The 25253-nt window shown below is 33.7% G+C and overlaps 5 protein-coding genes across 5 annotated transcripts; 3 read left to right on the forward strand and 2 right to left on the reverse strand.

Annotated features, from left to right (window-relative positions):
- The first annotated feature begins 1090 nt into the window (after nt 1–1090).
- Nucleotides 1091–8296, forward strand: LOC103844753 (heavy metal-associated isoprenylated plant protein 13). Its single transcript, XM_033281906.1, has 3 exons — nt 1091–1598; nt 7444–7551; nt 7703–8296. The coding sequence occupies exons 2-3, from the start codon at nt 7540–7542 to the stop codon at nt 8108–8110; spliced, it is 420 nt and encodes a 139-aa protein (XP_033137797.1). The 5' UTR covers nt 1091–1598; nt 7444–7539; the 3' UTR covers nt 8111–8296.
- Nucleotides 8297–8544: 248 nt separating this feature from the next.
- Nucleotides 8545–16675, forward strand: LOC117125773 (heavy metal-associated isoprenylated plant protein 13). Its single transcript, XM_033281907.1, has 3 exons — nt 8545–9907; nt 15815–15922; nt 16074–16675. The coding sequence occupies exons 2-3, from the start codon at nt 15911–15913 to the stop codon at nt 16479–16481; spliced, it is 420 nt and encodes a 139-aa protein (XP_033137798.1). The 5' UTR covers nt 8545–9907; nt 15815–15910; the 3' UTR covers nt 16482–16675.
- Nucleotides 16676–18917: 2242 nt separating this feature from the next.
- LOC117129314 lies at nt 18918–19499 on the reverse strand. The gene has a single exon (XM_033282887.1). The coding sequence runs from the start codon at nt 19497–19499 to the stop codon at nt 18918–18920; it is 582 nt and encodes a 193-aa protein (XP_033138778.1).
- Nucleotides 19500–20942: 1443 nt separating this feature from the next.
- Nucleotides 20943–21818, reverse strand: LOC103846079 (glutathione S-transferase T2-like). The gene has a single exon (XM_009122999.2). The coding sequence runs from the start codon at nt 21816–21818 to the stop codon at nt 20943–20945; it is 876 nt and encodes a 291-aa protein (XP_009121247.2).
- Nucleotides 21819–23319: 1501 nt separating this feature from the next.
- LOC103846081 (glutathione S-transferase T3-like) lies at nt 23320–24194 on the forward strand. Its single transcript, XM_033282888.1, has 2 exons — nt 23320–23353; nt 23440–24194. The coding sequence occupies exons 1-2, from the start codon at nt 23320–23322 to the stop codon at nt 24192–24194; spliced, it is 789 nt and encodes a 262-aa protein (XP_033138779.1).
- Nucleotides 24195–25253: the final 1059 nt, after the last annotated feature.

Genomic DNA, 25253 nt, shown 5'->3' on the forward strand with positions numbered 1-25253 from the left:
TCCTGAGACGGGCATAACCTTTAGACTACCAACGATGAATTGAATCAAATCCATACGACTAAAACTACTCTACTACATTTTCAAATGATACACGTACGGGTTACTTCGCCTCTCCGGACTCAACACAGAAGAAAGATACACAGACGAGTCTCTAGTCATAATCCCGGACCCGAAATCCGTGTCGCTGGCTTGTCTGTTTAATTGGGCTGGGAGACCCAAAACTCCATGTCCTCATCGCCGCTGCATCCTCAACTTTCAATGAAGCTCGATACTTTACCAAAGCGGGTTTGTAATGGTCGCCGATCAAAGTCAATGAAGCTCTAAAACCTGTGCAAGATTTTATCTATGCTACATTTAAATTCTGCATTATAGTGACATAGTGTCTAAATGAACAACAATGCTAATTTCCAGATGCAGCGTCTTAATAGAGAAACGAACAGGGCCGTAATAAGCTCAATTATTTTCTTCTTTTTCTTCGACCCCATAATTGTTCTGGGCCAGACCTGTCTTCATGATACTTTGTTTACTCTGTTTTTCATGTTGGTTACCTCCCAAATCATTTGACTTCCATCATTATATGAACGAAACTTCGACAAACAAAAACTAGAAGAAAATAAGATAACTATAGAAAGATTGAGGCAAAGATTCGTTTTACACTTTTAAGCAAATGTTATTGGCCAGACTGTAGAGACATTAGCGTTGCAAACTCTTTGCTCTTCCCAATTTGGGAAATTTTTCAAAATCCCACAGCAAGGTCTTGTGTAATTACTGCACCAGAATATATTACAACGCTAAACTGGAGCTTGAGGGTTAAGACAACAAAAAAACAACGAAAAGCACATTATGGGTTGAACTTTTCTTCTCTAAAGATGTGATGTAAATTGATATATGAAACTCACCCACACCAGCGTACACGATGTGATTCTTTGTGATGTGAATATTTCATAGAGTACTCATGGGGTAGAATGTCATTATCTAATACAACTATCTCGATTTTGAACCGGTTTGTTTTAGTCAAGTCTTGTCTGTTGCCTATATTTTATCTTTCCTTTCTTCTAAAGCCTTGGACGTGTATAAATAGACATAATCACTTCTCCAAAGCCAAGAGACAAACAAAAGCCTAGATCTAGCTAGAAACCTAACGCTGCTGACACCTCGTTGAACTGCCATGTCCATCCATCACGTCGCCTCAACTGAGCCAAGAAGAGGAAGCAAGCTGAGAGGCTTCAATCTTAAAACGCTAGAGCTGCTTCCCCTCGCCTCAAGGAGTCAATGGTTAAAAAGCAAAACTGATCAGACTTGCACCGCAAGTCACTAAACCATGGACCGTCATCAAAACCCCTACATCCCTACTTGTTAGGCCATTGGCCTTCACCTTAGTTACCGCGGTTAGCCTAGATCCTTGCCATGGACGAGTTACAAGGAGGTGAATCAAGCCTCTTGCGTGTCACGCTACTCAATCCTGAAATCGTAGCTTCACTCCCATCCTGAACCACCGTGATATTACTCTAATCGGCCATCATTGCTGATGGGACAACACCCTTCGCGTCTTCTCCATATGAAAATTCCCCATCTTATAATTCGTCTCTTAAGCGAAGGTGAGGGCTTTTTTCCATAATGATTTGTTATCTTTCCATTCGACAGAGTTTAATGTTAAACCGAGATACCTACGAGACGAGCTATATAAGTTGATTTTTATTTGAATGTGGTTTATGACTATACTTAATATATATATACAAAGACATGTATGCTTGTCACACTGTTTTACTCGAATGAAGTTTAAATCGTATAAGGATGATCTTTAGGGTCCAATAGTGCCCATTTCATGATCTTTCCTCGCAATGTTGCGAATCTGACTGAACTTTGGTTTAATTATAAGTTTATAACTAGATTTTGATCTGCACGACCTATGATTTTTTTCTAATAATCAAATATTTTATGTTATACAATAAAATATATAAATAGATTAATATAATTTGGTGTTATATATTATCTAATTTTATAATAATATTTTTGTGGCGTATAATATTATTACTATAAAATTTCTAATTTTGTATTTTTGTAAACAAAATTTATTTTGAAAACATTATTAGTTAAAAATACTGATTTACATAATTTTGTTTTATTTCTAAATTTAAAATCTATGTGGAAATCAAATTAAGTTGAAATTACATAATAATGAATTTGGTATATAGTGATTAATTAAACCATTTTGTATAGTTGTTTAAATAATAAAACGAATTAGTTTTTAACTCATGAGAATACACAAACGTTAAAAACAGTAGACTGAAGTCTTATATATACGACATGAATAAAGATCAAATATTTCATCTATGAAGGGAGGTGCAAATTAATTGTATTAAACATCTAAAAGTATGACTTTTAAATGGTCTAAATAGAAAAAAATTGCATATGAAATAAGTCATAATTTATATGCTAAATAGATAAAATATTTTTACTTTTAAATTAAAAATATAATGAACATTTATTATAAAAACATATTTTAAAATATTTCTTAAATTTAGTTTTGAAAATTAAATCAATTAAAAATTGTTATTATCATTAAAATATTATTAAAAGTATTTTATATAATTATTATTTTATTTACAATCAAAACTAAATTAAAATTTAGTTTTTAATTATACTTTGTGATAATTAAAAATTTAATTAACTAATTTCGAAAATATATTCTAAAAATATATTCTAAAAATATATTTGAAAATTTTGTTAGACATTTCTTTAAGATTTAATAATAATTCAAATAAAAATAAAATATTAAAAGATATTATAATTAACTTATGTAAAATATATTAAATTTCTTAGGAATGGTCCAAATAAAAAATCACACATGAAAAAAGTCATGACTTCTATTTTAAGGGGGTGTTAGTGGGACTTAGATTTCTATAGAGTTTGTTGATTTTAAAAGTTGAGAGATTTGTTAAATTTAGAAAAAATTATAGAAAATTTTGTATATTGTGAAAATCTATAAAAATAAAGTAATGTAATAATTATAAGAATTCAAGGAAAACATGTAGTATTCTCAAAATCTTGTTTTGTGAGTGAAAATGTTAAGAATTCAACTCCCAATAACATTTATTTTAATAGATTTGTAGAATCATTTAAATCTAAACTTTTTGGGGGAAATTACATGTTTACCACTTTCATGGTACCACTTTTCATTTTTACCACCACTAATGAGACATTTTCAAAAATACCTTCTTCATTAAGTAGCAAAAGACTCTTATGCCCTTGTTATTTATATATATAATAAATCATTATTTAAATAAAAAAATGTAAATTTTTTTTATGTTTTCGAATTATACTTTTTCAAATTCGAACTTTTTGATAAATTTTTTTTTTATTTTTTTCGATTTGTTTTTATTTTTTTTCAAATTTGTTTTTGAAAAACGAAAATTATGTTTGAAACTATTTTATATATATTTTTTAAGTATTTATATATTTATTAGAATCATAAATTTCACATTCCAAAAACCCTACCCCACCCCTCAACTCTAAATCCTAAGGCTAGATTAGTTAAGGGTAGGGGTGTCAAAATTGGTCATGACCCATGGGTTGACCCAACCCAAATTGACTCATTAACCCAAATGAACTGTTTATTTTTGATCCAATGGATTAATGGGTTAATAGGTTAATAGATTAATATGTTAATGGGTTAACAAGTTAATGGGTTTATTGGGTTGAGTCAACTCTGACCCATTTTGTTTGCAATTAAAAAAACCGTGAGTAAACCACCCAATTCTAAGGTTTGATAGAATTGGAAAATCATGAGTTTCTCAAAAGTTCAATCATTTATTCGGTGGTAAAATACGTTTCCCGGCAAAACCGCAAAAATAAGTTTTTCCACTAAAACCGCGAAAATACGTTTTTCAGCTAAAACCGCAAAAACGCGTTTTCCCGCCAAAACCGCAAAAACGCGTTTTCCTGCCAAAACCGCAAAAACTCATTTTTTCCGCAAAACCGTAAAAATTTGTTTTCCCGCAAAACCGCAAAAACGCGTTTTACCGCAAAAACACATTTTTCTGCCAAAACCGCAAAAACGCAATTTTCCGCAAAACGCGTTTTCCTGCAAAAACGCGTTTTCCCGCAAAAACACGTTTCCCGCAAAAACGCGTTTCCCGCAAAAACGTGTTTTCCCGCAAAAACGCGTTTCCCGCAAAAACGTGTTTTCCCGCAAAAACGCGTTTCCCGCAAAAACGTGTTTTCCCGCAAAAACGCGTTTTCCCGCAAAAACGCATTTTCCCGCAAAATCACGTTTTCCCGTAAAAACGCATTTTCCCGCCAAATCCTAAAAATGTGTTTTCCCTCCAAAACCGCAAAAACGCAATTTCCTGCAAAAACACGTTTTCCCGCAAAAACGCGTTTTCCCGCAAAAACACGTTTTTCCGTAAAAACGCGTTTTTACGCCAAAACCCAAAAAGTGTTGTCCCTCCAAAACCGCAAAAACACATTTTCCACTAAAACCACAAAACGCGCTTTCCCGCCAAAACTGCAAAACACGTTTTCCCGCCGAAACTGCAAAAACTCATTTTCCCGCAAAAATGCGTTTTTCCGCCAAAACCACAAAAAAAGTTTTCTCATTTCGATCAACTTGGTCTTAACTTAAAAATAATTCATTATAAAGATGTTGGGTTGATAAAGATGTTGGGTTGATGGGTCAACCATTAACCCATCTAACCTATTTAATTTAATGGGTCATGGACAACTCAACCTATTTATTAAATGGGTTGAGTTGACCCATGACCCATTAACAGTAAACCCATTTGGGTTATAGGTTGGGTTGACCCATTTGACCCATTTTGACACCCCTACCTAAGGATATAATTATATTTTACCCTTCATTAAAAGTGAGGGTAAAAGTGATTAGTGTAAACATGAAAAGTGATACTATGAATGTGGTATTTGTGGCAATTTCCCAACTTTTTGAATAACAAATAATTTTGTATAAAATTATAGAATCATCAAACTAGTAACACAAGATTTTAATGAGAATTTAAGAATCTATAAACCAATATTACTAGACTTCAAATTTCTAAGACTCATTATAGACTAGATTCTTACATACGCTTATAAATCGCATAACAATTACCTATCAAATTTAACTTACTAAAATCCAAATTTAACTTACTAAAATTTAAATATTTAACTTTATTTCTGTTTATGTGTAGGCCAGTTTTTTTTTGGTGATAGCAGCGTTTGTTTAAGGTAAAACTATAGGATTTTACTTTACAGTATGCTCAATTTATCAAAAATTTTAATTTATTATAATAATTTTTTGTAAAATTACTAAATATTGAAATTTTTTTTTATCCATTTGATAATTTGAATATTATAAAAAATATTTTATTTTCATTTTTTAAAACAAAAAAAAGTGAATCAATATTTATTAATAGTATTTTGATAATAATTATGAATAGTTTGTTATTTAAAAAATATTTTTTTTAAACTAATATTTTTTTATAGTAAAACATAAATATAGAAAAAAATAAAAGATATCATTTAGTGGTAGAATAATCTAATGTGCATTGGTGCATTGTATTAAAATGACCAAACTACCATTAAAACTCTAGTCATAGTTATAAATCTCGAAAATGGACTTTTAGATCTCCAACTATTTGAAATCAGTATTTTAATACTTAACTATCACTTGCGCATATTTAATCCCGAAGTCATTAGTTGACTGCACAAAATTAGACTTAGAAATGTTAAATGTTAATTACTAGACAAAAACGTTAATTGTAATTAGAAAATGGATCGAGTTTGGCTTTCAAAACTCTAAAATCCTTAAAATCGATTTTTATGCGATTCTAAGTGCAAAGAAGCGATTCACGGTGACCAAAGATTAAACAAATGTACTTCCGGTGAGAGGATGGTAAAAACCTACTTTGGAACTCGGACATGATTCAACAAAGCTTATTCGTTTACCTTTCACTCTCTATCGGAATTGAAATTCTGGATGGTCCTCAAATCAATAAAATTTCCCAACTTCTACCACTAGTTCCAAAGTAGGTTTTCACCATCCTCTCACTGGAAGTACACTTGTTTATTTCTCAGTCGCCGTAAATCACTTCCTCTCACTCGGAGTAGCATAAAGTGAAACAATTTTAGGGATTTTGGGGTTTTAAAAGCAAAACTTGATCACTTTTCTGATTGCAGTTAACGTTTATATTTAAAATTAGAGAAATACTCTACGATATCACATAAAAAGTTTATGTCACAAACATAGACTCTAAGGATCAAAATGACCAAAATATTAAAGAGGTAATATACACTTATACCCTTAGGGTCAACTAATACAAACCTTAGGGTTTAAAGTTAAGGAGTGGGGATTTGAGATTAAGATTTAAATTTGATAAAATAAAAAATAAATATAAAATTTTTAAAATAAAAATGTTAAAAATAGTTTCAAAAAGTATTTTCGAATTACAAAAAAAATTTGAAAAAAAAATTCAAAAAAAAATTTATAAAAAGTTCGAATTTGAAAACATATAATCTAAAACTATATAAAAAAAATTATTATTTTTTTTATTTTTTTTATATATCTAGGGTATTAAAGTCCTTTTACCTATTAAATGAAACATTTTTGTCATTTTCTTCCTTGTAGTATATTTTTGTGATCAAAACTTGAAAATAGTTTATTTAAGAGAATTGCCCTTAAAATTAACGTTTGACCTTTTTAAGTCTAATTTTGCGCATTCAACCATGATTTCGAGATTAAATCGCACAAATGATTGTTGAGTATTAAAAATGCTGATTTCAAATAGTTGAGGATTTAAAAACCCATTTTCTCGTTATAAATCAGTGGCATTTTCATAACATACCACGTAATTGTAAAATTATTTCAATATGTTGATTTTCTTTACCTGGATTTATGTTTCCTCATAATGAATAAGCAAAATATCTAATTAACCAAACACAAATTAAAATCCAAGATCATTAATTTTTTGTGGAATATTTGTGTTTGTGACGTCAATCTCAGTTTGATTCCAGTATCCAGTGTTCGTTTGGATGTTATAAAACTGATCTCTTGAACAAAATCTAGAGAACTTGCTTCACAAGTTCTTACATGACCAAATAGGTCAACAAGGTCACAAATCAACGTCGGCCAGGTCGTATAAGCGACCAAATGAGCAGTCAACACATTTCCCGTTGCTTTCGTCGTTGCGTCGTTGGATTTATTATACTTTTCAACCACATACGAGAAACAATACTAGCTATAAGTTGCTTGCGTCGTTGACTCCGTTACTCTTTTAATGGTCGTCGCAATGCTTTTTTGTTATTATTATTATTATCTTTTTTGGACAAATGCTTTTTTGTATTTAAAAATAGAAAAAACTATGTGGGTCATAGTATTAGATTCCTGGTAGTTTCCTATGCAATTTCTATATAGTGGATATCTTATTGCTTGCAATTGTCATCAAGAAGGTTCAACATCGCAAGACGCAAGCCATACCTCATATCGTTCTTTCTTTGATAAATATATCGGAAATTTCTCAAGCTTTACTCTAGTATTCTTCAGCCATGACCGCTAAGGTATCCTTTTCTTTCATATTTTTTCTATCTGAAAATAATTATATTTAACTTAATGATCTTTGATTGATCGTTATATATATAAACCATTTAGTCAAACTTATTTCATAAATATACAATTATAACCATACTGATCTCAAGTTTGAAATTACAGAAAGCTGTGTTGCAATTGAGTGTCCACGATGAGAAAATCAGGAAGAAAGCGTTTGTGACCGTCTCTCGATCTCAAGGGGTTACTTCGATAACAATGGATGACAAAACAGGGAAAATGACAGTAGTTGGAGAAGTTGATACACCGGTTCTCGTGATGAAGCTAAGGAAACTGTGTAATGCAGAAATCGTTTCGGTTGAAGTTGTTAAACCACCTGAGAAAAAGCCTGAACCGGCGAAACCGGCTCCAGCTAAACCTGATACAACTAAACCGGCTGAAATTGTTGCCTTTCCAGTTACGCATATGAACTACCCGTACCAATATCATTCGTCCTATGCGAATTCGCACTATCAGCCATACGGGAATTCTAGAGTTGTGGTGGAGGAACCAAACACTTGTGTGCTTATGTGATTTAACAAGCTAGAATTATTTTAAGTAATGTTAGTTGTGTAATACTTAGTTTTGGTGGGAGTGTATTTTTTTTTGTGGTATGTTGTAATGGACATTAGTCGCGTGAGCTCATTCAAGGGAAACAAATCATTTATGTGTGATAAAGTGGAGCTTTAACACTATGTTAACTTAAAATTTTTTTTACAATTGTATAGAACTTCCTGAGACGGGCATAACCTTTAGACTACCAACGATGAATTGAATCAAATCCATACGACTAAAACTACTCTACTACATTTTCAAATGATACACGTACGGGTTACTTCGCCTCTCCGGACTCAACACAGAAGAAAGATACACAGACGAGTCTCTAGTCATAATCCCGGACCCGAAATCCGTGTCGCTGGCTTGTCTGTTTAATTGGGCTGGGAGACCCAAAACTCCATGTCCTCATCGCCGCTGCATCCTCAACTTTCAATGAAGCTCGATACTTTACCAAAGCGGGTTTGTAATGGTCGCCGATCAAAGTCAATGAAGCTCTAAAACCTGTGCAAGATTTTATCTATGCTACATTTAAATTCTGCATTATAGTGACATAGTGTCTAAATGAACAACAATGCTAATTTCCAGATGCAGCGTCTTAATAGAGAAACGAACAGGGCCGTAATAAGCTCAATTATTTTCTTCTTTTTCTTCGACCCCATAATTGTTCTGGGCCAGACCTGTCTTCATGATACTTTGTTTACTCTGTTTTTCATGTTGGTTACCTCCCAAATCATTTGACTTCCATCATTATATGAACGAAACTTCGACAAACAAAAACTAGAAGAAAATAAGATAACTATAGAAAGATTGAGGCAAAGATTCGTTTTACACTTTTAAGCAAATGTTATTGGCCAGACTGTAGAGACATTAGCGTTGCAAACTCTTTGCTCTTCCCAATTTGGGAAATTTTTCAAAATCCCACAGCAAGGTCTTGTGTAATTACTGCACCAGAATATATTACAACGCTAAACTGGAGCTTGAGGGTTAAGACAACAAAAAAACAACGAAAAGCACATTATGGGTTGAACTTTTCTTCTCTAAAGATGTGATGTAAATTGATATATGAAACTCACCCACACCAGCGTACACGATGTGATTCTTTGTGATGTGAATATTTCATAGAGTACTCATGGGGGTAGAATGTCATTATCTAATACAACTATCTCGATTTTGAACCGGTTTGTTTTAGTCAAGTCTTGTCTGTTGCCTATATTTTATCTTTCCTTTCTTCTAAAGCCTTGGACGTGTATAAATAGACATAATCACTTCTCCAAAGCCAAGAGACAAACAAAAGCCTAGATCTAGCTAGAAACCTAACGCTGCTGACACCTCGTTGAACTGCCATGTCCATCCATCACGTCGCCTCAACTGAGCCAAGAAGAGGAAGCAAGCTGAGAGGCTTCAATCTTAAAACGCTAGAGCTGCTTCCCCTCGCCTCAAGGAGTCAATGGTTAAAAAGCAAAACTGATCAGACTTGCACCGCAAGTCACTAAACCATGGACCGTCATCAAAACCCCTACATCCCTACTTGTTAGGCCATTGGCCTTCACCTTAGTTACCGCGGTTAGCCTAGATCCTTGCCATGGACGAGTTACAAGGAGGTGAATCAAGCCTCTTGCGTGTCACGCTACTCAATCCTGAAATCGTAGCTTCACTCCCATCCTGAACCACCGTGATATTACTCTAATCGGCCATCATTGCTGATGGGACAACACCCTTCGCGTCTTCTCCATATGAAAATTCCCCATCTTATAATTCGTCTCTTAAGCGAAGGTGAGGGCTTTTTTCCATAATGATTTGTTATCTTTCCATTCGACAGAGTTTAATGTTAAACCGAGATACCTACGAGACGAGCTATATAAGTTGATTTTTATTTGAATGTGGTTTATGACTATACTTAATATATATATACAAAGACATGTATGCTTGTCACACTGTTTTACTCGAATGAACTTTAAATCGTATAAGGATGATCTTTAGGGTCCAATAGTGCCCATTTCATGATCTTTCCTCGCAATGTTGCGAATCTGACTGAACTTTGGTTTAATTATAAGTTTATAACTAGATTTTGATCTGCACGACCTATGATTTTTTTCTAATAATCAAATATTTTATGTTATACAATAAAATATATAAATAGATTAATATAATTTGGTGTTATATATTATCTAATTTTATAATAATATTTTTGTGGCGTATAATATTATTACTATAAAATTTCTAATTTTGTATTTTTGTAAACAAAATTTATTTTGAAAACATTATTAGTTAAAAATACTGATTTACATAATTTTGTTTTATTTCTAAATTTAAAATCTATGTGGAAATCAAATTAAGTTGAAATTACATAATAATGAATTTGGTATATAGTGATTAATTAAACCATTTTGTATAGTTGTTTAAATAATAAAACGAATTAGTTTTTAACTCATGAGAATACACAAACGTTAAAAACAGTAGACTGAAGTCTTATATATACGACAGGAATAAAGATCAAATATTTCATCTATGAAGGGAGGTGCAAATTAATTGTATTAAACATCTAAAAGTATGACTTTTAAATGGTCTAAATAGAAAAAAAATTGCATATGAATTAAGTCATAATTTATATGCTAAATAGATAAAATATTTTTACTTTTAAATTAAAAATATAATGAACATTTATTATAAAAACATATTTTAAAATATTTCTTAAATTTAGTTTTGAAAATTAAATCAATTAAAAATTGTTATTATCATTAAAATATTATTAAAAGTATTTTATATAATTATTATTTTATTTACAATCAAAACTAAATTAAAATTTAGTTTTTAATTATACTTTGTGATAATTAAAAATTTAATTAACTAATTTCGAAAATATATTCTAAAAATATATTCTAAAAATATATTTGAAAGATTTTGTTAGACATTTCTTTAAGATTTAATAATAATTCAAATAAAAATAAAATATTAAAAGATATTATAATTAACTTATGTAAAATATATTAAATTTCTTAGGAATGGTCCAAATAAAAAATCACACATGAAAAAAGTCATGACTTCTATTTTAAGGGGGGTGTTAGTGGGACTTAGATTTCTATAGAGTTTGTTGATTTTAAAAGTTGAGAGATTTGTTAAATTTAGAAAAAATTATAGAAAATTTTGTATATTGTGAAAATCTATAAAAATAAAGTAATTTAATAATTATAAGAATTCAAGGAAAACATGTAGTATTCTCAAAATCTTGTTTTGTGAGTGAAAATGTTAAGAATTCAACTTCCAATAACATTTATTTTAATAGATTTGTAGAATCATTTAAATCTAAACTTTTTGGGGAAAATTACATGTTTACCACTTTCATGGTACCACTTTTCATTTTTACCACCACTAATGAGACATTTTCAAAAATACCTTCTTCATTAAGTAGCAAAAGACTCTTATGCCCTTGTTATTTATATATATAATAAATCATTATTTAAATAAAAAAATGTAATTTTTTTTTATGTTTTCGAATTATACTTTTTCAAATTCGAACTTTTTGATAAATTTTTTTTTTTATTTTTTTCGATTTTTTTTTTATTTTTTTTTCAAATTTGTTTTTGAAAAACGAAAATTATGTTTGAAACTATTTTATATATATTTTTTAAGTATTTATATATTTATTAGAATCATAAATTTCACATTCCAAAAACCATACCCCACCCCTCAACTCTAAACCCTAAGGCTAGATTAGTTAACCCTAAGGGTAGGGGTGTCAAAATTGGTCATGACCCATGGGTTGACCCAACCCAAATTGACTCATTAACCCAAATGAACTGTTTATTTTTGATCCAATGGATTAATGGGTTAATAGGTTAATAGATTAATATGTTAATGGGTTAACAAGTTAATGGGTTTATTGGGTTGAGTCAACTCTGACCCATTTTGTTTGCAATTAAAAAAACCGTGAGTAAACCACCCAATTCTAAGGTTTGATAGAATTGGAAAATCATGAGTTTCTCAAAAGTTCAATCATTTATTCGGTGGTAAAATACGTTTCCCGGCAAAACCGCAAAAATAAGTTTTTCCACTAAAACCGCGAAAATACGTTTTTCAGCTAAAACCGCAAAAACGCGTTTTCCCGCCAAAACCGCAAAAACGCGTTTTCCTGCCAAAACCGCAAAAAACGCATTTTTCCGCAAAAACCACAAAAACTCATTTTTTCCGCAAAACCGTAAAAATTTGTTTTCCCGCAAAACCGCAAAAACGCGTTTTACCGCCAAAACCGCAAAAACGCATTTTTCTGCCAAAACCGCAAAAACGCAATTTTCCGCAAAACGCGTTTTCCTGCAAAAACGCGTTTTCCCGCAAAAACACGTTTCCCGCAAAAACGCGTTTCCCGCAAAAACGTGTTTTCCCGCAAAAACGCGTTTCCCGCAAAAACGTGTTTTCCCGCAAAAACGCGTTTCCCGCAAAAACGTGTTTTCCCGCAAAAACGCGTTTTCCCGCAAAAACGCATTTTCCCGCAAAATCACGTTTTCCCGTAAAAACGCATTTTCCCGCCAAATCCTAAAAATGTGTTTTCCCTCCAAAACCGCAAAAACGCAATTTCCTGCAAAAACACGTTTTCCCGCAAAAACGCGTTTTCCCGCAAAAACACGTTTTTCCGTAAAAACGCGTTTTTCCCGCAAAAACGCATTTTCCCGTAAAAACGCGTTTTTACGCCAAAACCCAAAAAGTGTTGTCCCTCCAAAACCGCAAAAACACATTTTCCACTAAAACCACAAAACGCGCTTTCCCGCCAAAACTGCAAAACACGTTTTCCCGCCGAAACTGCAAAAACTCATTTTCCCGCAAAAATGCGTTTTTCCGCCAAAACCACAAAAAAAGTTTTCTCATTTCGATCAACTTGGTCTTAACTTAAAAATAATTCATTATAAAGATGTTGGGTTGATAAAGATGTTGGGTTGATGGGTCAACCATTAACCCATCTAACCTATTTAATTTAATGGGTCATGGACGGGTTGAGTTGACCCATGACCCATTAACAGTAAACCCATTTGGGTTATAGGTTGGGTTGACCCATTTGACCCATTTTGACACCCCTACCTAAGGGTATAATTATATTTTACCCTTCATTAAAAGTGAGGGTAAAAGTGATTAGTGTAAACATGAAAAGTGATACTATGAATGTGGTATTTGTGGCAATTTCCCAACTTTTTGAATAACAAATAATTTTGTATAAAATTATAGAATCATCAAACTAGTAACACAAGATTTTAATGAGAATTTAAGAATCTATAAACCAATATTACTAGACTTCAAATTTCTAAGACTCATTATAGACTAGATTCTTACATACGCTTATAAATCGCATAACAATTACCTATCAAATTTAACTTACTAAAATCCAAATTTAACTTACTAAAATTTAAATATTTAACTTTATTTCTGTTTATGTGTAGGCCAGTTTTTTTTTGGTGATAGCAGCATTTGTTTAAGGTAAAACTATAGGATTTTACTTTACAGTATGCTCAATTTATCAAAAATTATAATTTATTATAATAATTTCTTGTAAAATTACTAAATATTGAAAATTTTTTTTATCCATTTGATAATTTAAATATTATAAAAAATATTTTATTTTCATTTTTTAAAACAAAAAAAAAGTGAATCAATATTTATTAATAGTATTTTGATAATAATTATGAATAGTTTGTTATTTAAAAAATATTTTTTTTAAACTAATATTTTTTATAGTAAAACATAAATATAGAAAAAAATAAAAGATATCATTTAGTGGTAGAATAATCTAATGTGCATTGGTGCATTGTATTAAAATGACCAAACTACCATTAAAACTCTAGTCATAGTTATAAATCTCGAAAATGGACTTTTAGATCTCCAACTATTTGAAATCAGTATTTTAATACTTACCTATCACTTGCATATTTAATCCCGAAGTCATTAGTTGACTGCACAAAATTAGACTTAGAAATGTTAAATGTTAATTACTAGACAAAAACGTTAATTGTAATTAGAAAATGGATCGAGTTTGGCTTTCAAAACTCTAAAATCCTTAAAATCGATTTTTATGCGATTCTAAGTGCAAAGAAGCGATTCACGGTGACCAAAGATTAAACAAATGTACTTCCAGTGAGAGGATGGTAAAAACCTACTTTGGAACTCGGACATGATTCAACAAAGCTTATTCGTTTACCTTTCACTCTCTATCGGAATTGAAATTCTGGATGGTCCTCAAATCAATAAAATTTCCCAACTTCTACCACTAGTTCCAAAGTAGGTTTTCACCATCCTCTCACCGGAAGTACACTTGTTTATTTCTCAGTCGCCGTGAATCACTTCCTCTCACTCGGAGTAGCATAAAGTGAAACAATTTTAGGGATTTTGGGGTTTTAAAAGCAAAACTTGATCACTTTTCTGATTGCAGTTAACGCTTATATTTAAAATTAGAGAAATACTCTAGGATATCACATAAAAAGTTTATGTCACAAACATAGACTCTAAGGATCAAAATGACCAAAATATTAAAGAGGTAATATACACTTATATCCTTAGGGTCAACTAATACAAACCTTAGGGTTTAAAGTTAAGGAGTGGGGATTTGAGATTAAGATTTAAATTTGATAAAATAAAAAATAAATATAAAATTTTTAAAATAAAAATGTTAAAAATAGTTTCAAAAAGTATTTTCGAATTACAAAAAAAATTTGAAAAAAAAATTCAAAAAATTTTTTATAAAAAGTTCGAATTTGAAAACATATAATCTAAAACTATATAAAAAAAATATTATTTTTTTTATTTTTTTTATATATCTAGGGTATTAAAGTCCTTTTACCTATTAAATGAAACATTTTTGTCATTTTCTTCCTTGTAGTATATTTTTGTGATCAAAACTTGAAAATAGTTTATTTAAGAGAATTGCCCTTAAAATTAACGTTTGACCTTTTTAAGTCTAATTTTGCGCATTCAACCATGATTTCGAGATTAAATCGCACAAATGATAGTTGAGTATTAAAAATGCTGATTTCAAATAGTTGAGGATTTAAAAACCCATTTTCTCGTTATAAATCAGTGGCATTTTCATAACATACCACGTAATTGTAAAATTATTTCAATATGTTAATTTTCTTTACCTGGATTTATGTTTCCTCATAATGAATAAGCAAAATATCTAATTAACCAAACACAAATTAAAATCCAAGATCATTAATTTTTTGTGGAATATTTGTGTTTGTGACGTCAATCTCAGTTTGATTCCAGTATCCAGTGTTCGTTTGGATGTTATAAAACTGATCTCTTGAACAAAATCTAGAGAACTTGCTTCACAAGTTCTTACATGACCAAATAGGTCAACAAGGTCACAAATCAACGTCGGCCAGGTCGTATAAGCGACCAAATGAGCAGTCAACACATTTCCCGTTGCTTTCGTCGTTGCGTCGTTGGATTTATTATACTTTTCAACCACATACGAGAAACAATACTAGCTATAAGTTGCTTACGTCGTTGACTCCGTTACTCTTTTAATGGTCGTCGCAATGCTTTTTTGTTATTATTATTATTATCTTTTTTGGACAAATGCTTTTTTGTATTTAAAAATAGAAAAAACTATGTGGGTCATAGTATTAGATTCCTGGTAGTTTCCTATGCAATTTCTATATAGTGGATATCTTATTGCTTGCAATTGTCATCAAGAAGGTTCAACATCGCAAGACGCAAGCCATACCTCATATCGTTCTTTCTTTGATAAATATATCGGAAATTTCTCAAGCTTTACTCTAGTATTCTTCAGCCATGACCGCTAAGGTATCCTTTTCTTTCATATTTTTTCTATCTGAAAATAATTATATTTAACTTAATGATCTTTGATTGATCGTTATATATATAAACCATTTAGTCAAACTTATTTCATAAATATACAATTATAACCATACTGATCTCAAGTTTGAAATTACAGAAAGCTGTGTTGCAATTGAGTGTCCACGATGAGAGAATCAGGAAGAAAGCGTTTGTGACCGTCTCTCGATCTCAAGGGGTAACTTCGATAACAATGGATGACAAAACAGGGAAAATGACAGTAGTTGGAGAAGTTGATACACCGGTTCTCGTGATGAAGCTAAGGAAACTGTGTAATGCAGAAATCGTTTCGGTTGAAGTTGTTAAACCACCTGAGAAAAAGCCTGAACCGGCGAAACCGGCTCCAGCTAAACCTGATACGGTTAAACCGGCAGAAATTGTTGCCTTTCCAGTTACGCATATGAACTACCCGTACCAATATCATTCTTCCTTTGCGAATTCGCACTATCAGCCATACGGGAATTCTAGAGTTGTGGTGGAGGAACCAAACACTTGTGTGCTTATGTGATTTAATACAATTACTTTTAAAATAATGTTAGTTGTTTAATACTTAGTTTTGATGGGAGAGTGTATTTTTGGGGTACTGTATAATGTACATTACTCCCGTGAGCTCATTCGAGGGAAACAAATCTTTTATGTATGATAAAGTTGCTTTGTTCACTTTTTACTTCGAAATAACTAGTCTTTTTCCTCGCAGTTTCATTCTTATATACTCTTTTGGCGAAAATGTGGTTTCACTTCTTTATTAGTACTCAAACAATGTAAATATAGTCTCTATCAACGAGAATTAAATCCACGAATACATATTAGACACTCCTTTATCACTCGACCAACAACTTAGAGTGATTTACATTCATGGTCAGTTTTATGTTTTTTATTACACTCTAAGACAGTTACAACTACCAGAATAGTTTTTTGATGGTTGTTTACACAGTTACCCACAATTTCAACAAACTAAACCATTTTTTTCTTATTATGACGTGTGTTGAATATAAATTCAAAATATATATAGAAACAATTACACTCAGGGTCACTTTCTATCTTTTTATATCATAATAAGTCACTTATTGCTACACACACACTTTCTTCCAACAACCTATTGAATCCTAACTAAAATACACTAATTATAACTCTAAAGCTTATTGACCTAACTAGAGAATAAGAGGGAATTAATCTCAGCCACACATCTCCCCTCTTATCCGACATGCAATATTAATTCTAGTACACTTTAACAAAATTTATATATGTCTCATTTTATGACCATTTGATCTACTATTATAACAGATATAGGCAGTTGTTGTGTTTTTATTACAAGAAAGAGCAGTTGTTGCTACCAGGACACTTTTTGTTGGTTAAAGTCGTCTTTGTCCTCAAAAAAGGCAAACTAGGCATGGGCATATCTGTAATATAACATATTCTTCTGGTTTCTCTGGTTCGGGAGTTTAAAATTTGAAAATAAGAGAAGCTGATTGGTGGATTCCATGGACGTAGTGTGTTTTGGTTAATTATCTGAGATTGTCCCCGTAAAAAAGTAAACCCGTAATATCTGTTTCAACTTTCCCCCAATCTGATAACCTAATTTTACTTTTCCCATACCGTTTTTTCGACGACGACCAACAAGATTGGAGAACTGAGAAGCCGACGAACGAAGAACACGTGTAAGAACGGAGAAGCAGACGAACAAGATTGTCGGACGGAGAAGACGATGTCGTCTCAAAAGCGGAGAGCTTCAAAGGACAAGTCTAAAGGTTAGATACTTTTCTTCCTCCCAGTTTCATCGATTTGGATTTCGGATTGGGGATTAGAGTTTTGATTTCTGGTTTCGATTTTTTGAGTTTGGTAAGAGACTGGCGTGAGGTGTTAGGGTTTCGATTTGGGGGCGCGGTTATAGATTTATGAAAAACTCCCATTATGGTTTTGATTTGTAGATTAGAGTTTCGATTTAGGGGTGCGATTCTAGATTTCCAAGTTCTCTAAGTTTTCTTTCTGGTTTCTGTTTGTTTTACAGAGATGGTGCAAACTGAAGAGGGAGCGGTGAATGATGGAAAAGGTCGAAGCTTGTTGCTAGGTTTGGTGTTTTGACAAACTGTGGTCGGATGTACACCAACAAGTGTGTACATATGATCAACCAGGATTTTGTAGATATGTAAACGCGTGTATATGTACATAATAAGTAATGTAGATATGAGTATAAAGCAGTTTATAAGTTTTTATTACATTCTAAGGGAAACATTATTGATGAGACAAAAAATAAGTCCTTAGGATATTTTATTAATATTTTTAAGTTAGGGACAAAATGTAAGAACATTTGTAATTTTGTAGATTATTGGTATAACTTGTCTTGTATCTTAGTAAATAATTTTGTTTTAATGTGTAATGAGATATAAAGGATAACATTTAAATACAACATATAAAAGAGAAGTTTAACATTAAAATTGAAAACATATGAAAATTACAAAAAAAAAAAAATAAATAAATAAAAGGAAACAAACATTTTATTCAATTCATATAAACTTATAAATTATATGTTATTTGGAAGATGTCCAAATTTAGTCCATATATTTTCAATCAAATCGTTTTTTAAATTGTGATGGGCTTGTCTATTCCGAACGCTTGTTCGACGATCAATCGAATTGCCGAGATTTGAAGCCATATTGACGGAAAATGTATCCACCTCTTCTCTTTCTTGAAATTCATCAACCGCATACTGAGTGGCTGATGATCGTTCATCCTCAACAATCATATTATGGAGGACGATACATGCTCTCATAATATTTCCAATTTTGTCCTTATCCTATAAATTAGAGGGGTTTCTTACGACTGCAAACCTAGCTTGCAGCACTCCAAAGGCACGCTCCACATCCTTTCGCACAGCTTCTTGGGTTTTAGCAAATAATGAATGCTTGTCACTCTGTGGGAGTCGGATAGACTGAATAAAAGTCTCCTAGTTCGGATAAATGCCATCCGTGAGATAATATGCCAAATGGTACGGGTTACCATTTACATAGAAGTTTACTTGTGGGGCTACTCCGTTAATAATGTCATCAAAAACAGGTGATCGATCAAGAATGTTAAGATCGTTCATAGTATCTGGAGCTCCAAAAAACGCGTGCCATATCCATAGGTCGTATGAAGCTACCGCCTCCAACACAATTGTTGGTTTTCCGGTTCCTCGTGAATACATTCCTTTCCAAGATGCTGGGCAATTCTTCCACTCCCAATGCATACAGTCGATGCTTCTAACCATCCCTGGGAATCCAAGTTGTTCTCCAATATATAGTAGTCTTTGCAGATCCTCCGGTGTGGGACGTCTTAGGTATTCATCGCCAAAAAGTTGGATGATTCCGGCGGTAAAATGGTGCAAACATATTCTAGCTGTTGTTTCACCTAGTCGGACATATTCGTCAACGGTATCAGCCCCACCACCATACGCCAATTGTCGAATTGCTGCATCTTCTCTTGGTTGGAAATACTCAACTTCTTGGGAGAGTCTATGCACAATACGCAAGAACAAAGTCTTGTTCATTCGAAACCGTCTCCGGAATATATGTTGCGGGAATGTCGGGATCTCGCTAAAATAATCATTCCAAAGCTTTATGTGGCCTTCTTCCCGGTTTCTCTCAATAAAAATACGTTTTTTTCGCTCTTTTGGTTCGGAAATAATATCTGGAATTTCTAAAAAATCTTCAAACATAGATTCGAATTCAGCATCATCATCTTTGTGGTAATGATAATGGGAAGAAGATGCCATTTGGAATGAAAAAAAATTTGTGACTTTTAATCAGAGTAGTAGAGAAGTTTTTGATATGAGAAGTAGAGAAGTTGTGATTTAAACGAGAATATGAGAACTCTTACTTATAGGCTCAAGAAGTTCATATCTTGTGATTGTATATTGTTTCTCTTGTGAACCTTTCGTACATCTTGAGTCACGAGCTTGTACAATATCAAATTATTTGAGTCACGAGCTTGTACAATATCACGAGCTTACAGTAAGATTTTACCTGAGTCATGAGCTTGTACAATATCAAATTATTTGAGTCACGAGACATGAAATGATCGAAATACAAGTACACATTCCATTGTTCTCATTACACATTACACATAGTTCATTACTAATCCGAGTTCGCTACTAAACCATAACGAGAACCATAACACATTAGATAAAGATGAGGACGATACCTATGAAAATTAACACCATAACCATAACCGCAACAAAGTAATCAAAGCTAGACCTTGATTTATTCTTGGCCAACTCACACACCATGTTCTCTAGTCTAACAAGCTTCTGGTCAGTCTCATAGTCACTCAAGAAGTTCAGAGAGTCTACCTTCTCGGCTAACTGAAGTGTCTGTCTATCCCTGGCTCTCATCTCCTCCATTACAGCCTCATCCCACCATTTCCATACATGACACTCGCCATCATCAACATTGGTACATGTGTAGTATCTGCGACCTGGATCGGTTGTACTGTAAGACGTTGCTATCTGAGGTTGACTCCCACAGTAGCAGGTTTGTGGGAAACCGAATTCAACCTCAGGCTGCGGAGGGTAGACAAACTCCTGAGCGTTCACGTACTCTAACTACGCTTGGTCTTGCTGAATCAGAGCTTCTATTTCATTGTTGTCACTGTCCGAGTCATCACCTCGATGCTCCTCAGACTGGGAAGGTTGGCTATAACTGTAATCAGGACCCATGTTTAATGAAACCTGGAAAAATGTACAAGGTAAATATTAGACAGTTATTTAACAAAGATTCACATGTATTTATAATGATGGACATTCATTAATCAACACAGCAAGTTAACATAATTGATTAATTTATAAAGGTAGAGATACAAAGCAAGCAGAAAGTACAATAAAAACATAGACACCGTTGACATTAAAAACATAAACAGCAAAGTACTTATGACAGAAATAAAAAAACAAAGTTCTTGCACAAAGGTTTTAAGACATATTGTTTGAGATATTTCTCTAGAAATACTCGGCGAGAAGCTTGTTTTTGGCTACTTCTTCTCGCTCACTGAGTGGTTCGGTTTTGGCTAGGAGAGTGTCTAAGATGGCAAGCTTTGACAGTTTCTCTTTCCTATCCAAATCCACCTTCCTCATTTCCCAAACCTCCTTATACTCACCAACAGACTTCCCCATCGCATTGCTCCGTTTAGCTTTTGCGGCCTTTACACCTTCTGGTCGTATCTCTTGTTCACCAACACTTGTGGTTGATGTTTGGGAATTTGGTTGAACGGTTTTCCTCTTTGAACTTCCAGAAGCTTTAGTGCAGTTGAGGTTAAGCCATTTCTGCTCATACCTCAACACACACCACGCATGCTCCAGTGTAAATTTGGACTCCTGATCAGCGTAAAATATGTCATGGGCCACCTTGAGAACATCATTCTCATGCTGACCACTACTAATTTGTCGCTCCGCCGCCGCATATGCACCACAAAACTTGTTAGTTTGATCATTGATTTTCTGCCACCTCTGCCTATAATGGAGATGCTCGCAACTTTCACCAACATTCAGAGCCGCAAAGAAATAATCTCCTACTCGCTTCCAGAATGTCCCTGACTTTTGGTTATTGCCGACTATTGCATCTTTAGATGTGTTTAGCCAGGCACTAATCAGCTTCTCGTCCTCTGCAGGAGTCCATTTATGTCTCTTCCCACGCTCCACCGGTGTGTCTGTAGGTGGAGTTGGAGCATCTCCTTGTTGTGAACTGAATGGAGGGATCTGTGAAGATCCAGAATGAAAACTCTCATAAGGAGAGTTCTCATGATGAACACTTTCGTGTTGACTGTGAAGAAGGCCAATATAACCAGCAGACTGGCTATACGGATTCCTTGGATCCATAGAATTAAGAAGAGAGAAGTGATAAGAGAATAGAAGCCGGAATCTTTGAGAGTTATAGAAGAAAAGAGATAAAGATGATGGAGATTAAATCGTTATTTGGAAGGATGGTTTAATAGAACGATTTAATAGGTGAAACTTTAATTAACACTATCATAATGACCTAACAACAAAAGTACATCTCAGTTATTAGACATTACACAACCATAATAACCTAACTACCAAGTGCATTAACTAACTATCAAACCACCCTTGCAAACAAACTAGACTATCAATTCATAAGTGAAACAAGAGTTCAAGTCTACAATCGTTCTCTCTGTGGCGATTGAAAGGGGGATTTAGTCTCAACGGCGCATCTCCTCTCTGACGGTTCTCCTCCTGACGGATCTCCTCCCGAGACATCTCCTCCCGACTCTGGATCTCTCGACGGATCTCTCGACCTTTCTCTCGGCGGTTCTCTCGACGGTTCTCTCGACGGATCTGTTGACGGTTCTGTCGACGGTTCTCCTCTCTCATCAACATCGTATTCCGCGATTCGAAGGTGAAAGGGTAGGTGTTCCTCCTCCGTATGATTTGCATGTATTTGGTTCTCGTTTTCGATCTACCTTGTTGGGATTTGCATGTAATTTTTTTTTCGTTTGTGTTATTGTGTATGATAGTGAAAATCGATTTAGGGGTATTGGCTAATTTTTGTGTTTGTGTGATTGAAAACATTTGTGTGTCTATGCAAAAATCGAGTCCATCTATTTGTGTTTCGATCTACCTTGTTGGGATTTCAAAATTCGATTTAGGAGTATTGGCTAATTTTTACTCGTTCATTTGATTTGCTTTGCTAGATTTTTTTCGTTTGTGTTATTAATCTGATAGTAATTTTTCGTCTCTAGAGGTCTTTGAGAGAGTGTGGTTATTATAGTTCGTGTTCTGTTTTGATGATACTGATATGTGTGTTCTTTTGATTATGAGGTTAATAGGTGAGCTGAGGTTCAACTACAATAACCCGGTTTCTATTAGTAAACAGCTCGAAGAGAAAGAACCATTTCGTCCAAAGCTCAAGGTAATTAACTTTCTCTTCAGCTCCCAAGTTATGTAGTTGGTATATTAACTCGTGTAGGCATGAACTATTGTTTCTGTGATGAATGGTTGAGATATTGTTTCTGTGATGAATAGGCGCGACATAAATGAAAAAAATATCTAGTTTGCTTGCAACCAAAGCGTATAGACTTGAACTCTTGTTTCACTTATGAATTGATAGTCTAGTTTGTTTGCAAGGGTGGTTTGATAGGTAGTTAATGCACTTGGTAGTTAGGTTATTATGGTTGTGTAATGTCTAATAACTGAGATGTACTTTTGTTGTTAGGTCATTATGATAGTGTTAATTAAAGTTTCACCTATTAAACCATCCTTCCAAATAACGATTTAATCTCCATCATCTTTATCTCTTCTCTTCTATAACTCTCAAAGATTCCGGCTTCTATTCTCTTATCACTTCTCTCTTCTTAATTCTATGGATCCAAGGAATCCGTATAGCCAGTCTGCTGGTTATATTGGCCTTCTTCACAGTCAACACGAAAGTGTTCATCATGAGAACTCTCCTTATGAGAGTTTTCATTCTGGATCTTCACAGATCCCTCCATTCAGTTCACAACAAGGAGATGCTCCAACTCCACCTACAGACACACCGGTGGAGCGTGGGAAGAGACAAAATGGACTCCTGCAGAGGACGAGAAGCTGATTAATGCCTGGCTAAACACATCTAAAGATGCAATAGTCGGCAATAACCAAAAGTCAGGGACATTCTGGAAGCGAGTAGGAGATTATTTCTTTGCGGCTTTGAATGTTGGTGAAAGTTGCGAGCATCTCCATTATAGGCAGAGGTGGCAGAAAATCAATGATCAAACTAACAAGTTTTGTGGTGCATATGCGGCTGCGGAGCGACAAATTAGTAGTGGTCAGCATGAGAATGATGTTCTCAAGGTGGCCCATGACATATTTTACGCTGATCAGGAGTCCAAATTTACACTGGAGCATGCGTGGTGTGTGTTGAGGTATGAGCAGAGATGGCTTAACCTCAACTGCACTAAAGCTTCTGGAAGTTCAAAGAGGAAAACCGTTCAACCAAATTCCCAAACATCAACCACAAGTGTTGGTGAACAAGAGATACGACCAGAAGGTGTAAAGGACACAAAAGCTAAACGGAGCAATGCGATGGAGAAGTCTGTTGGTGAGTATAAGGAGGTTTGGGAAATGAGGAAGGTGGATTTGGATAGGAAAGAGAAACTGTCAAAGCTTGCCATCTTAGACACTCTCCTAGCCAAAACCGAACCACTCAGTGAGCGAGAAGAAGTAGCCAAAAACAAGCTTCTCGCCGAGTATTTCTAGAGAAATATCTCAAACAACATGTCTTAAAACCTTTGTGCAAGAACTTTATTTTTTTTATTTCTGTCATAAGTACTTTGCTGTTTATGTTTTTAATGTCAACGGTGTCTATGTTTTTATTGTACTTTCTGCTTGCTTTGTATCTCTACCTTTAAAAATTAATCAATTATGTTAACTTGGTGTGTTGATTAATGAATGTCCATCATTATAAATACATGTGAATCTTTGTTAAATAACTGTCTAATATTTACCTTGTACATTTTTCCAGGTTTCATTAAACATGGGTCTTGATTACAGCTATAGCCAACCTTCCCAGTCTGAGGAGCATCGAGGTGATGACTCGGACAGTGACAACAATGAAATAGAAGCTCTGATTCAGCAAGACCAAGCGCAGTTAGAGTACGTGAACGCTCAGGAGTTTGTCTACCCTCCGCAGCCTGAGGTTGAATTCGGTTTCCCACAAACCTGCTACTGTGGGAGTCAACCTCAGATAGCAACGTCTTACAGTACAACCGATCCAGGTCGCAGATACTACACATGTACCAATGTTGATGATGGCGAGTGTCATGTATGGAAATGGTGGGATGAGGCTGTAATGGAGGAGATGAGAGTCAGGGATAGACAGACACTTCAGTTAGCCGAGAAGGTAGACTCTCTGAACTTCTTGAGTGACTACGAGACTGACCAGAAGCTTGTTAGACTAGAGAACATGGTGTGTGAGTTGGCCAAGAATAAATCAAGGTCTAGCTTTGATTACTTTGTTGCGGTTATGGTTATGGTGTTAATTTTCATAGGTATCGTCCTCATCTTTATCTAATGTGTTATGGTTCTCGTTATGGTTTAGTAGCGAACTCGGATTAGTAATGAACTATGTGTAATGTGTAATGAGAACAATGGAATGTGTACTTGTATTTCGATCATTTCATGTCTCGTGACTCAAATAATTTGATATTGTACAAGCTCGTGACTCAGGTAAAATCTTACTGTAAGCTCGTGATATTGTACATGCTCGTGACTCAAATAATTTGATATTGTACAAGCTTGTGACTCAAGATGTACGAA

The sequence above is a fragment of the Brassica rapa genome, chromosome A10, assembly GCF_000309985.2.
Source record: "Brassica rapa cultivar Chiifu-401-42 chromosome A10, CAAS_Brap_v3.01, whole genome shotgun sequence".
Lineage (NCBI taxonomy): Eukaryota > Viridiplantae > Streptophyta > Magnoliopsida > Brassicales > Brassicaceae > Brassica > Brassica rapa.